General features: G+C 35.7%; 1 protein-coding gene across 1 annotated transcript in view; it reads right to left on the bottom strand.

Moving 5' to 3' along the window:
• Positions 1-15,309, bottom strand: part of LOC150095808 (eukaryotic translation initiation factor 4E-like) — a 151,478-nt gene that overhangs the window by 30,910 nt on the left and 105,259 nt on the right. Inside the window, exon 5 of the mRNA XM_090408818.1 lies at positions 1,034-1,173. Within this exon, the coding sequence (XP_090264944.1) occupies positions 1,034-1,173 (140 nt within the window). The remainder of the gene's footprint in view (positions 1-1,033; positions 1,174-15,309) is intronic.

Raw genomic sequence — 15,309 nt, 5'->3', positions numbered from 1 at the left:
GAAGGTCAGCAATAAAAAGACAAAGACAATGAAAATAGGCAAAATCATTGAAAATGTCAACCGTGTTGTGAATGGAGAACTTGTGGAACAAGTAAAACATTTCAGCTACTTAGGCACGATTTTTACTGAAGATGGTAAATTAAATATAGAAATAGACAACAGAATCAGCAAAGCTGGTATCGTGGGAAGTCAATTGAATAAATTCATATGGAATAAGAGAGAAATTAGTCAGAACACTAAATTAGCTATATACAAGACAGTGTTCAAACCAATTTTAACTTATGGATCTGAGAGCTGGGTCAGAAGTAAAACACTTGACCAAAGACTAGAGACCGCAGATATGAGAGTCCTGAGAAAGATTAGAGGCATGAACAGATGGCATCAATGGCAATATCATATTAAAAATGAGGATATTAGGAAAGAACTCGACATTGTCAGCTTCCAGGAATGGGTTAGCAGAGCTAATCTCAGGTGGTATGGTCACTTAAATAGAATGGGAGAGGAAAGATTAGCAAAACAAGTGTTCTCTGCCAGGTTGGCAGGAAAACGACCCAGAGGAAGACCAAGATATAGGTGGATTGATACGGTACAAAGTGCCTTAGACGATAGAAATATAAGATCTGATAATGTTGGAGTCTTGACAAGTAACAGACTGATTTGGAGGAAAATTGTAGATAGGAAGTTAGTAATGATGTAATTTTTTCATGTAGTACTATCATATCCTGTACACCCCTTGAGGGTACATGGCAGGAATTTGATGATGATGATGATGATATGCTGTATGTGTGTATTTACATATATTATTATTATATATAAAGGGAGGCAACTTTTTTGTTCACCAAAAAATAGATGACAGTAACTTTAGCCTTGTAACTGAATCAGAATATTTAGAGCTTTTCCAACATTATATTAACCAATTAAATCATTAATAAACTGGCTGTTATCTATATATTCTGCAAATTGACTAATCAAATCATATAGCATAAAAAACAGTTGAGTCTCTTATAAGTGTTGAAGATTATGTTATACAGACCCAATTTTCATATTAGCTTCTTCATTTTTCACATGTGCAGTCCAAACTCCGATTTTGTCACCTTTACCTCTTATTTGAACCACTGCACCACATATTTCATCACTAAATTCACCAAATGCTTCACCTATCAGGCATAAGAGCTGAAAAAAAAAAAAATAAAATAAATAAATAAAAATAAATTAAACCTATTAATATGAAAGGTCAAGAATTCAATGGCATTTACTTATTACTATAACAAACTTCCGAAGAGTCAGACTAATCACTGGAGGTGTCACTCAGTGAACAAAGTGTAATCCTTAAACTCATTTACAACACGTTCCAGCAATTCTACTTCTTTCCCTCTCTATTCCATGTAATAGCTCCTTGTTCTTGTAAATTATCATATTATTATCAGACTGGAAGATCTGCTAATGTCTGCCTAGAAGACCCAAAAATAAATCTGCTGCCACAACTATGGTCAATCAGGTCTAGCAGACTATGCCTTGGATACCTTACAAAGAATCAGATGGAAGAAAACCACCATGCTCCATCAAAACAAATATAAACTTAAAGGACTTTTTTTCGAATCAGTAGGACCTTAAAAAAACCAGCCTAATCCTAATAAATAAAGTTGTATTAAACTTTCCAAAATCTGAGAAACTAATTGTTAAGCATCACACCCAACAGCACCCTCCATAGGGCTTTAGTCTTTATTTATTTGATCTCATTTCTTCTACTTATTCTTTTATGTTATTACAATTTTAACAGTCTTCCTGATGATGTCCCAGATGATGAAATCAATTAAAGTGACCTTTTTTCTATATTTTCTACGAGGACATTTTTTCTATTTCAAACAACAACACTTTCCTTTGTCAACTTTATTAATAATGCAATTGTTTTTTTTTTCCTTCAAAAGACTTCAGAGCTTTAAATTTAAAAAAAGAAAGAGTAGAATGAAGAGATTTAGCACTGAAAAAAATTCAAATCATGTCAGCTGTGTAGGAGATAAGAATCAGGGGCAGTCATGTCCTTTTGATAAAACAATAAGCTCATCCTGTGTTAATGGGTGGATAGATACAGTAATAAGTTTATCGGTGTAACAGACTATATTATGAACAATGATCCAAATGCGGCTTATGAGTGAATCAAACCTGAGTTTTAAATTACGACGATTCAAATTAAAATCACTTGGTACAAAGTTGATGAAATGCAAAGAATAATGTTCAGAAATTCAGCTAGTAAAAGATTCTCTGGCATTCTTGATAGAATCTATTTTCTTATTTAAGACTGCACATTTATACTTCTAAAATGTAAAATAGTTCAACTTATTCCTACCTGCTGTAAAATAATAATAAAAAAAAAATTATCAGTTGCCAAAAGCCCATTAGATTTACATGAGAGCTAGTAGGTCACTTTTAATTTATCAAATGAATGAGAGAGAAAGCAAGAATTTGAGTCTTGGATCAGGTCCAGGACACATCAGTTAATTATAGATAATGCAGATAAGGAATGGGAAAAGTATTGAATGTAATGAAAAGAACAGCAAAAGGGATGTGTGGAAGAACTAGTGGAAGCAGAAAAGGAAAAGAAACATGCTGGTGGAATGAGAGTTAAGAAAGCAGTAATGTAAACAGCTGTTTTTTGGAGGTCTGTAAAGATTTGGGATTAAATGTAGTATGTAGCTCTTTTTCTGACAGAGATGTCAGAAAAAGATCTACAATAATAATAAAAAAAAAGTTGGATTGAATTTACACGTAAGTTGGAAGAAGATATTAACGGGAATAAGAAATGTCATATGAGCTAATGAAGCATAGAAGCAGCAATGAGAAACAACTTTTTTTTTTAATAAATGCAGATGGAAATCATGTGACTACTGGAAGAGAGTGAGTGGAATGATGTGGAAGCATTTTAGAGATCTGTTAAACAAAGATGAAAGCAATAGTGAAATAAAGTGGAATGAATACAGTGATGAGAGAGAGATAATAAAGAAATCATTTTGGCAGAGGTTCAATAAGCGTTAAAGAAGATGAACAGAAAATCACCTTGGGGAACCAAAAGGATTATTGTTCTAATACATGAAGGAGACTGAAGAGAGTGTAGTAACTACATAGGAATAGTATTCTGTCACTGTGCAAAGATTTATGAAAGGATACTGGCAAACAAGAATAAGAGAGGAGAGAGAGAGAGAGGAGTAGTTTGATTTTAGAAAAGGATGACCAACTGTTTTTAAATGAGACAGAGTGAATTTTGAAAAAAACAAACAAACAAACATATTTATGGTATTTGATTTGGAAAAGCCTTCAACTGTGTTTAATGGGAAAAAGTCTGGGAAAGTTCAGCATAGGAAGAGAAGAAATCATGATCAAGAATATGAATATTAAATCTAAGAACTATATGATAATTATCACTTAGCTTAATAATAATCAATCCATTATTATGATAAGAGCTTAATAATGGATTGTGGCAATAAGTGTCCTAGATACAATAAACGACCAGAAAAGAGAAATACCTGTATATTCAGATGTGGCCATTTGGAACATTCAGAAGAACTACAGAGCAAACAGGACAAATGGAGTAGTGTGGCACTGAAGAGTGAGAGCATGGTTTTAAATTATACAGAACAAACACACAAAAATACTGTTAAACTTAATGGGGAAGTTTTGAAGAATAGTAAAAACTTTAAATCAGAAGAAAATGAGGATTTCACTGGCCTAAACCTTGACAATAAGTAGCCTACTCTGAGTGAGAGAGAGAGGGCCCCCATTAAAGTGCAAGCTTCTGATTTACGGAAGTTACTAATAAAATGCAGTAGAGACATGGAGACTAATAATAATAATTATTATTATTAAACAAGACCTCATGGAGTCAAAGACTCATAATAATAAAAAAAAATGGAATACAAGCAATGGAAATGAACATTTTAAGGAAAATATTAGCAAAAACAAGGAAAGATAGATTAAGAAATGTGGACATCGGGAATGGTTTGGAACTAGAAAGTGTTAAAAGAAATGCTTGTGAACTCTTGCTTGAAGTGGTTTGGAAATATAATGAATATCAAGAAGGATGTATGAAATTAAAATCAATGGGAAGAGACCAAGAGGAAGACCACAGAAAAGTTGGAGAGACCAGATAAGGGAAGATTAAAAAACTGAAATGGAACAGTGTCCGTGCAAAAGAATCTGGGAGGATAAAGAAATGGAGAACTCTGATCCACCTGACAATGATGTAGTAGTTTATTGAAGAAGAAGCACACTGCATAGCTACTCAGGATGATAAATCAAGTGAATTAAATGGATGAGTAGCATCTTTATTTGGGGTTATAAAAAAATTTATGAAGGGAATTTAAAGAGAAGGGTGATCAGTAAGCACAACAGTTCTAGAGAACACTAGAAGGTGATCAGTATGGTAAGAAAGCAAAATCAGAGTATGAGAGAAATTAGCTATGTAAGCCAAAAGTGATCCTAGAGAGTTCTCTTGGTATGTGGCAAATGAAAAAGAATAATTACAGCAGAATAATTTTGGTGAATGCTCATGGTAAGGAAGTAAATGAAGCAGAAAAAATAATTGAACCACTGAGTGATCACTTTTGCAAGGGTGTATCATCCAGGTGGGGATATTGCATTAACAACTGTGAGAGGAACTGATGCAGAAATAGAGGTTGATTAAATGGCAGTGCACAGGATGTTACAGACCCTTTATATGAATAAAAATATGGAATTAGACGGTATATCTATTCAGGTTTCACAAGAATGTACTAGGGAATTAGCAGTACTCTTATCAGATTGTTTACTTTGTATCAGTTCTGGGTGGATTCCAAGGGAGTGGAAAAGAGAGAAAATAATTCCACTGCATAAAGGAGACTACAAGACATCATCACGAATCATGGGCTCACTGCCCGTTGATGTCTGATGCCTGTTTCACTATATTCTTCCACCTTTCTTTGTCCAGTGCACAGTGTCGCAGTTTTTGTACACCCATTCCACACCAGTCTTTTATATCATCTATACATTCTCTGTATGGTCTACCTCTTCTGTTTAAACCATCCAAAATACCAAACATAAATGTCTTTATCTTCTGGTCCTCACTCATTCTACAGTGTCCAAATAATTGCAGCTTCCATTTTATAATCTTCTGCATTAGATTCTGTTTTGGTTGTATCTTCTGATAGAGCTCTTCATTGGTGATTTTCTGTACCCATCCTATTCTTAGAATCTTCCTATAACAAGTTCTTTCAAATGACAGAATTCTTTTTCTTGATTCCTTATTTATTACCCAAGTTTCAGATCCGTACAGTACACCGCTGAAGATGCATGTTTACAATACTCTTAGTTTTGTTTGCAGACTGATCACTTTACTTTTCCAGATGTTATCCATGGCCTTCGGATTTGTTTTCCCTTTGCAATCCTGATCTTTACAAGACAGGTAGCAAATAACTGAATGATCTCACGAAATGTAGTATTTCTACTACATTTCATGGGATACTGTATGGGGGAGGCCATGGTTTTGAAGGGCAGATCGTGCCTTAGTAACTTATTTTATAATAAAATAACTGCTGAGTTGGATAAAGATGGTGCCTACTTTGTGATAATGCTGAACTTTGCAAAGACATTTGACATGATTCCACATGGAGCTGTTACAGAAATCACAGTAAATAAGGTTGGATATGAAATCAGTAATATGGATAAGAGGATGGATGAAGGAGAGATCAGAAGTAGACACCAAGAGAATTTATGTACAATGCTTAATTTATATATTAATGACATTGGAAATGATATGGGGAAATATTCATTGTTTGCTGATGCAACACTGAGTAGAGTAAGATGTTGAAAGTTTATTTTTCACTTGGTTAGAGTATAATAAATTTAGTTTAATCCTTTATCCAAGCGTGAGCAAACAAAGTTTGCGCCTGAAAGTATCTTCAGGACTGGGTTAAGGTGGTACAACACCAGGGCAACTCGTTGCAAAGGTGGAGCAAGCTACCAACACTCCTATCTCAGTATCTCCTATAATGCAAAACACATCTCCTTGCGGATATGTCTAATGTTATGCATTAAGGGAAGGGCCACTACCCCAGACTAGTTTCGACCTTTATTGAGGTCTCTTCAGTGGGAGCCAGGCCCAAGTGGAGATAACAAGCAGAAGCATTAGCAGGTCATCTCTACCTATAGGAATTGCCAGTTGGTGTGCCACCCTTTTTTAATAATTTACTCTGAATTTAGAGAAAGATGTTGAAAGTTTATTTTTCACTTGGTTAGAGTATAATAAATTTAGTTTAATCCTTTATCCATTATACTTTATATACATTATAGTTTAATACTGTATATCCATTATACCAATTTATTATACTCTAACCAAGTGAAAAATAAACTTTCAACATCTTTCTCTAAATCCAGAGTAAATTATTAAAAAAGGGTGCCACACCAACTGGCAATTCCTATAGGTAGAGGTGACCTGCTAATGCTTCTGCCTGATATCTCCACTTGGGCCTGGCTCCCACTGAAGAGACCTCAATAAAGGTCAAAACTAGTCTGGGTAGTGGCCCTCCACTTAATGCATAACATTAGACATATCTGCAAGGAGATGTGTTTTGCATTATAGGAGATACTGAGATAGGAGGGTTGGTAGCTTGCTCCACCTTTGCAATGAGTTGCCGTGGTGTTGTACCACCTTAACCCAGTCCTGAAGATACTTTCAGGTGCAAACTTTGTTTGCTCACACTTGGATAAAGGATTAAACTAAATTTATTATACTGAGTAGAGTAATAGCTGAAGATGAAGGATGACTGGTAATAAGGGCAATGGAGAATAATTATCAGTTTAATGTGGCAAAGTGTAAGGTCATGCATTTTGAGATGAGATTATCAGCTATACAGTATACACAGCTAGGCAAATTTTGGTTAGCTCTTGGTGAAATGTTTAGGGCCTCTATAGATGAGTCCGTAAACAGTCACCATACAGATACCTGTGCAATAACAATGAAATATTTTTCACTGTGAGCAGCGTAGAAGTTTCTCTGCCCAGCATACAACACTACTACTATAATGAAAAAAAAAAACATAGTCTGCATATTGGTTTCTTTATCATATTCCATTAATTAGTAACTATGAGATCCAACAACATTATTATTATTTCATACGCACCTCCATGGAGTCCTAAGACACTGTGAGACTGTCAAATTATCAACACAACATATATTGTACCTCTAGAGGTACAATATAGGTACAATAGACAAAACATTCACAACCAAGGAAACTCATTCCATTCATTCACCACTCTCCAAGTGAAAAATTTAGTCCTCCTACCCCTGCTAAACACACTCTTATCAAATGTCCAGGGATGGCATCTTGTATTGTCCCTCTAGCCAAGTGTTAAAACATTTTCCATGAATCAATCCTTCAAGTAACTTAAATGTTTCCCTTTCCCTCATATCCACACTTTTTGCCTATCAGCCAACTTTTTTGCAACCCACAAATCCTCAATCTGTCTTCATAGGGAACCATCCAGACCACTTACCATCCCTGTCACTTGCTTCTAGTTCCTCTCCAATTCCTCATCCCCAAGAAACCCAGGTGACAAGACCTGAGCAGAGTAATCTGGATGTAGTCATATCAAGTCCTTTATAAAGAGGAATGGTAACGCACAATATATATGCTCATTAGTGTATACTTCAATAACCAAGTAATTCTGCAAGCTACCCGGGCTACTTTAGCAACTCCCCAAATCCCTGGCCTCATCAATTTCCTGGAGTACAGTTCCCTTAGTGTGGTACACACCTTGTAATCTTTGTATTCCAAAATGCATAACTTCCAGCAAGTTCTCCACATCACCTTGATTAACTATTACTCTGCCCAATTTTGCCCATCAGCAAATAGTTGAATATTTCCCTTCAAATTTCTTATATAATTTATGTACATATTAAACAGCAGTGGTCCAAGCAAAGAGTCCTTATCCTCCAGATACTACTTTCTGGTATCTGTCCATCAGGTGCCCTTATCCATAACACTGGTTTCATATCCATCGCCATTTGTTGCAGTTTGCATAACAGAGTTCCATGTGGTACACTGTCAAATGCTTTCGCAAAATCTTGCAGTATTCATTGTGTAGTCATTCCTTTAATCCAACTCAGCTGTCACTATTATAAAAAGTTAGATTACTAAGACCTGACCAACTCTTCACAAAACCATGCTCCCCTCACCCTCTGGGTGTCATTATTATCTGTCCATTCCCGAATTCTCTTTTTGACCAACTTTTCCAGTACTTTTACCAGCACCACCATTACTCCTGAGATGCTGATTGGGTTATAATTTACTACTACTATAGAATTAGTTTCTCTTTGCAAATGAATTGTTTTGCCCTATTTCCACTCTTTTGGGACTTTGCCAGAGCTGATACTTAAATTAAACAGCTTAGTCAAAGGAATCGCCAATTATCCTGCACATTCTCTTAAAATGCCAACCATTATCCCATCCAATTTCACATCTGTATTTGCATTCATATTCTGTAATATCCTAAGTGCCTCCAGTTCCTCAACTTCTGTTCTCACATCAATCCCCTGTCACCTCTGACATAACAGTAACTTCAATTAGATGATATATCCTTGCAAAATGGTCACGCATAACTTAACAATTCCATCTGTCCCTGTTACCACTCTACCATCCACACTCATAGTGATTCTTCTTCCTACTTACTGCATAACATAAAAATTCTTTTGGATGTACTTTTATATACCCTTCTTATCCTCCACAATGTTTTCTTTCTTTCTCTCTCTTTTTTTTTTTTCTTTTGCAGCTCATGCTTAATGATAATACTGATCCATCTAACTCCTACCTGATTTACCCTCCTGACCCTCTAATAGAAATACTGTGTTTAAAAAGAGTACTGTTCTGTAACTGTAATTGCTGGTCTAGTTGACTGAGTGCTTGCGTGCTCCAATCGTACTGTGGACTTGGATGTGAATGAATGTCTTTAGGTCAGAGATGAATTTTATTGCTCAGTATTATACCTCCATGTTCAATGCTATTGCAAACCCTCAGTAAACACCGAAGAACAGCCTCCAGCTCTAGCCCCTAGTTCACTCACAGTACTATTATACAACAGGAAACAAAAACTAAGTTGTTCAGCCAAGGCTCACAAATTTCAATAAAGACACTCACCAGCAAATGCTTGTGACTTTCTTAAACTTAGAATTTATTTTTTCCCTTCATCTTTATAACATAATATAAAACCAAGATTTTTCAGTAATGATTTTAAAAATCAAAATAATTACAAAGTTTTATAAATTAGTAAACTAAAAATATAAAAGAATTACAGAAGATTGGTAAAGTTGAGAGAGAGCTCAGTTAGATTACGTATATAGAATAAACAATAGTGAGGAATTATAATTAACATCAATTTTAAAGAAGCTTTTTTTTATTAATCTCATTCATGAAAGTTTGGTAACTTATAGTGCTAGTCCCTTGGTTAGACAATAGCTCATATAAACTGGATGCCTTGTTCTAGAGGCAAAACAAGTAATTTTGTCAAGCCAGTCGGGACCTCTAAGAAGAGGTCCCGATTGGCTTAACAGTAAAGTAGTAATGTCACACCAGGCAAAGCAAAAATGCCACTTAAAACAATTACAAACACTCATGCCTATGAATTGCAGATTAGAAAATACAGATCCCACCACTTGGCCAACCAGGGCAGAGATTCCACTTGAAATTGTAATTGCAAAAACAAAAAGCAAGGTTCCAGCTTAACTTGAATTCCTATAGTAATGGATTGCACGGGCAAGCGGGTTTTTCATCCCGGAAACTCGGGTTTTTCGTCCCGTAAACTCAAGAAAATCAACCGTAGAACCCACATTATTTCAGACATTAAATATATTGTGTTAGGGTTAGGGACCACGAGATGGCGGCACATTTCAGCCGTCTCTCTTCACTGTGTACCGCTGAATTAGTGATAGCCTTGGGTCATCTATCTCTGATTGGTACCAGTGGAGATTGAACTGCCCACTCAGTCTCCAAAAGTTAGATAGGGCTAAATGGCCTCGCCTACTCCCCGCATACGGGAATAAAAAGGCGTTAGATGATAGAGATGGATTGCTACTAGAGTATTAAAACTGTTATTTCAAAGGCTGCAAACCGTGTTTACCATATTAATTAATAATCTAAAAATCATAATTATTTTGAAAATAAGGAATTACAGTTTTGTACTGTTTATCAACCCTAACTTATAAACCAACTCTGAAGAATAAACATATTCTTAGTTCCAAATGGAGTGAGAAATCTTAGTCTTAAGATAGACACCAATCTTGGTGTCTATCTTAAGACACCAACAGTTAAAGGCTTCATTTCATTTTTTGCATAAAATTTGAAAGTGAATGCTTAGAGAAAGTCATTAATTTTTCTTCCATGCAATTAAACAACCTCAAGTGTGCTTAAAAATAAGACGGTTTTTGGACACACTTCAATATACATCACTATTTATTACATCGAATACCCTGCATAAGAAAAATCTACATTATGACTAGCATCTAAGCCTCAGTATGGTCTTAAAAAGGTTACAATACGGTAATCTGCCAACATTGCATTGCTTTCACTAGAATACAGGCCATCTCTATTGTAGCAGTTGCAGAGAAAGATATCGAAGTATCTAACTTAATGTCTTAATCCAGGCTTTTAGAGAGCATCATTTTTCATGCAAAATTTATAACGTGTTAAAGTATAAAACATGTCCAGAAAATAACTGTTTAGTAGCTCTGAAGTCTAAGTGCATTTAAATGTGATGATGGATACATGGGTCCCATTAACCATGTGTTATTTGGAAAACTTGAACCACTCTGAGCAGCTGTGTTGGGTACAATTAAAAGTTATCATGCGCTTTTTGTTTTTTAAATTTTTCTTTCACCATTCTCTTGTGTTTAATTCACCTCTAAACATGCATATATTTGTAGTGAAATCAAAAATGGGTTTTCTTCATTGGCAAAACTAAGTGCAAATGAGATTTCTCATTTATATATTCACTGCTGAATCATAATAATGATGAAAAATGTTCTGAATCACTTGGTTTTCACTACCTGCAATGAAATATTTAAATGGGTAGATAGCACTGAAATCAATATCCCTACCTGCTTTTCCCCCTATTTCGTTTATTTTTTTCTCTCTAAAATCATCAAGGATATATTTTTTTTTTGTGTTCGCTTAATTATATAATGATACTTCATCATCATCAAATTCCTGTACACCTTCTGACATATACCCTCAAGGTGTATAGGATATGGTAGTACTACATGAAAAATTTACATCATTACTAACTACCTATTTACAATTTTTCTCCAAATCAGTCTGTTACCTGTCAAGACTCCAACATTATCAGATCTTATATTTCTATCTTCTGAGGTACTTTTTACTGTATCAATCCACCTATATCATGGTCTTCCTCTGGGTCTTTTTCCTGCCAGCAGAGAATTGTTTTTGCTAATCTTTCCTCTCCTATTCTGTTTAAGTGACTATACCACCTGAAACTAGCTCTGCTAACGCATTCCAGGATGCTGACAATGTCAAGTTCTTTCCTAATAGACTCATTTTTAATATGATATTGCCATTGATGCCATCTGTTCATGTCCCTAATCTTTCTCAGGACTCTCATATATCTGCTGTCTCTAGTCTTGGATCAAGTGTTTTACTTCTGACCCAGCTCTCAGATCCATAGGTTAAAATTGGTTTGAACACTGCATTGTATATAGCTAATTTAGTGTTTTCACTAATTTCACTCTTGCTTTGTTGATTCTGTGGTCTATTTCCATATTTAATTTACCATCTTCACTAAAAATCATGCCCAAGTAGCTGAAATATTTCACTTGTTCGATAGGTTCTACATTCTCAATGCAATTAATATTTTCATTGTCTTTGTCTTGTTATTGTGGACCTTCATACCATATCTTTTACAACAGTTATTCAATTTAGTCAGGGAATTTTGCAGATTTATAGCAGATTTATTTAAAAGTATAACATTATCTGCATAAAGCAAAGAGCTTAGATTAACATCTCCAAGTTTGATATGAGGTTTGATAGCACTTTCCCTCATAATGCAATCCATATAGATAATGAATAACAGAGGGGACAATAAACATCCTTGTCTGACACCAGATTAAACCATCTTCCTGCACTTCCTTCAATTCTAACTGCTAATTTACAACTCAAATAAAAACTAAGCATTGCTTGATATAATGTCCCATCGACACCATATAATTGTAGCATTTTGAACAGCTTCTCTCTTGGCACCTTGTCATATATGCCTTTTCCAGATCTACAAAACTTAAATACAGATCTCTGTTATATTCCCATAATTTCTCAACTATTTGTCGTAAAGTGAAAATTTGATCCTGACAGCCTCTACTTGACCTGAATCCAGCTTGTTCTTTATCAAGCTTCTCTTCCAGAATCCTTCTCAAATGTTTCTGAAGTATACTTGCATATATCTTACCAGGAACACTCAGTAGAGAGATACCTCTGTAATTCTCACATTCAGTTTTATTTCTTTATATAGTACCCCCCCCGAGTTACGCAAGTAATGCGTTCCGTAAACCTTTACGTAACTTGAATTTTATGTAAGTCGAATTTGTAAATTGCTTAAGTGTAACTTCGTAAGAAACTGCAGCATTTATTATTATTACATGTATGTATATATATAGATATGTACAGTATATTATTTACAGAGTATTATTTTATAAATGAAACATCATTCAGCAGTATTTACTCGGATATAAACTATAAAAGTATGAAAAATATATAAAAACAAACTGAAATAACAATTTGGAAATAAAAAAAATGTCTTGTGACTGCTAATTTAGCCGTGTAGTGGGAGAGTCGGCACTGGTGGTGGATGGTTGTGAAGAGAAATGCTGTTCTCTGGCAACTTCCACTCCTCTCAATGTTGAAGGCTGAGCATAGTCGGGGTCGTCTGTCTTGTCATCTGGACGTTGTTGTGAGCAGCATCTCACAAACATGTCTAGAGTAGATTGTGTGGTCACATGCTTTTTGTCATCGTAGATGGCCTTGTGGCTAGACATATCAGAATGGATACGGTGGCTAACATTCTCGAACCACTCTGTGTTCGGATCCATCGATTCTAATTTTGCTAGCGCCATGTCTATCAGGCTACAAGCCTCGGCTAGCCCCTTTGTTGTAAATTTCTTAACGTCTAGAGTTGGCGGTTCAATCGGCATATTATTTTCTTCGGAATGCCTCCAACTGAATAAGGTCATCATTAGCAAGCTCTTTATCGTGACTCAAAAGAAGCTCGTCAACGTTATCCACTTCCAACTCTAATTGTTCTGCCAGTTGCACAAACACATCTCCGTCGCTTGCTGTAATTCTTGTGTCAACTCAACAACCGTATCAGTCATTGTCTGCTTTCCTTTCTTTAAACCATTTTGCACCATTTCTGGGCAGAGTTTCTTCCACACAGCATTCATTGTTGTCAGCTTGACTTCATCCCATGCTACCCCGATGTTTTTGATAGCGTCACGGATATTATTATTCTTCCAGAAATCACGTAGAGTAATGCCCTCACCACTATCAATGGCCTTGGTTGCTTGGGGAATATTCCTTCACCTGGGGAATGAAGTGGTTATTGAACCAGTCTGCGAACAGCACATGTGTATCCCAAGCCTTGGTATTGGATTTCCAGATTACGGGCAGCCTACTCGGGTCAATGTTCTTAAAGTCCCACAGTCTCTGGGAATAGTACACTGTAAGCAGTTTAAGTTTCAAGTCCCCTGAAGTGTTGCCCCCCAATATCATAACATTGATCCGATCTTTTGCGATCTTGAATCCAGGCATAGATTTTTCCTCTTTTGCAATAAATGTCCGTGTTGGCATCCTCTTTCAAAACAGAGCCGTTTCGTCAACATTAACTTTTTGCTCAGGCAAATATTCTCCCTCCTCAATTATTTCTGCCAGAAGTTTGGGAAATTTACTTGCCGCATCTGTATCTCCACTTGCTGCCTCACCCGTGACTTCGATGCCATGTAGATTTGTACGCTTCTTGAATCGTTCGAGCCATCCAGCACTAGCTTTAAATGCACTCTACGTGTCAGTGATGCCAGCCTTCTCTTGTAAATCTTTATGTAAAGATCTAGCCTTCTCCTGGATAATCAGAAAACTCAACAGTATCTGCTTCTGTGTCAGATCCTTGATCCAGTGAGACAAAAATTTCTCTGTCTCTGAAATCGGGCCCTAGCTTAGATGTAGTCAAGGTTGTTTTTTTCCTTCACCAGAGGTCAGGCCAATAATTGTAGTAATGGTTGGTCAATAACTTTAGCAAACTATGTAGATTGTAGCGCAGCTTGTTTCTCTGTATATATTGTGTATGCTCCAGAGGATAACCTTGATATGAAGGTATAAAACGTCGAGCGTTGATTTTAGTTTATATTAAAGTTTTACTCTATAACACAGTGGTTGTTTCCATAATTTTTCAAAATGTATTCGGATCACTGTGTAAGCATGAAAGAAAGGATGGTAATAATAACAACCATGTAAGTCATTTAAAATATAAGAAAAAAGAATTAATGTGGTACAGTGATTCAATAATTCAATTTGCACTTGACAAAGGAGTTAGTGTATCGATCTGGCCAGGAGTTAAAATAAAGGATGTAAAAGAGTTGTTTGGTTTATAGTTTATTAGTGCAAAAACAACAAAGGTCACACATACCATGCCACAGTAAAGATTACAGAAATACATAAACAGTCACGATGCAGTATCTATATATAAATAAAATTACTGCAAAGGTTACAGCAATACATAAATAGTCAATAGTACAAACTAGTAAACAAAATGCATGTACAAAGGTCAAGCCAAGGAATGAAGTATCTACCATATTTGCCGGCGTATAAGATGCACTTTATTTCTTTGAAAATAGGTCTGAAAAACAGGGTGAGTCTTATACGCCGATACTCAGTTTTTTATTATTTTCATTTCTGGAAATTTTCTCTGTTCCGAGTTATGCGATTTCTTTATTGCTTCCTTGCGGTGTGTGTGAGAGCATTCCAGTTACATAGAGCAGTGTTATTCAAACTTCAGACATCCGCGTTCATATGATTGGTGTGGTGTTAACAAAAGATCGTGCTACTAAATGACAAAGACAAACCGACAGTTGAGTTGAAATGCTAATTCTCTTCAACCGAATTCCTTATATAATATTTAACACGTTCACTCAAACAAAACCATATGTTGCACCAGCAACATATGGATTTGCTGAGTCATACAGCATTATCTGTGAGAGGGGGACATGCAATTCATTAGTTAGTGCCGTTT

The sequence above is a fragment of the Typopeltis vanoorti genome, chromosome 19, assembly GCF_054136105.1.
Source record: "Typopeltis vanoorti isolate ZY-2024b chromosome 19, IOZ_Tvanoo_1.0, whole genome shotgun sequence".
Taxonomy (NCBI): Eukaryota; Metazoa; Arthropoda; class Arachnida; order Uropygi; family Thelyphonidae; genus Typopeltis; species Typopeltis vanoorti.
The sequence above is the reverse complement of the archived record's forward strand: the minus strand, read 5'-3'. Positions and strand labels throughout refer to the sequence as shown.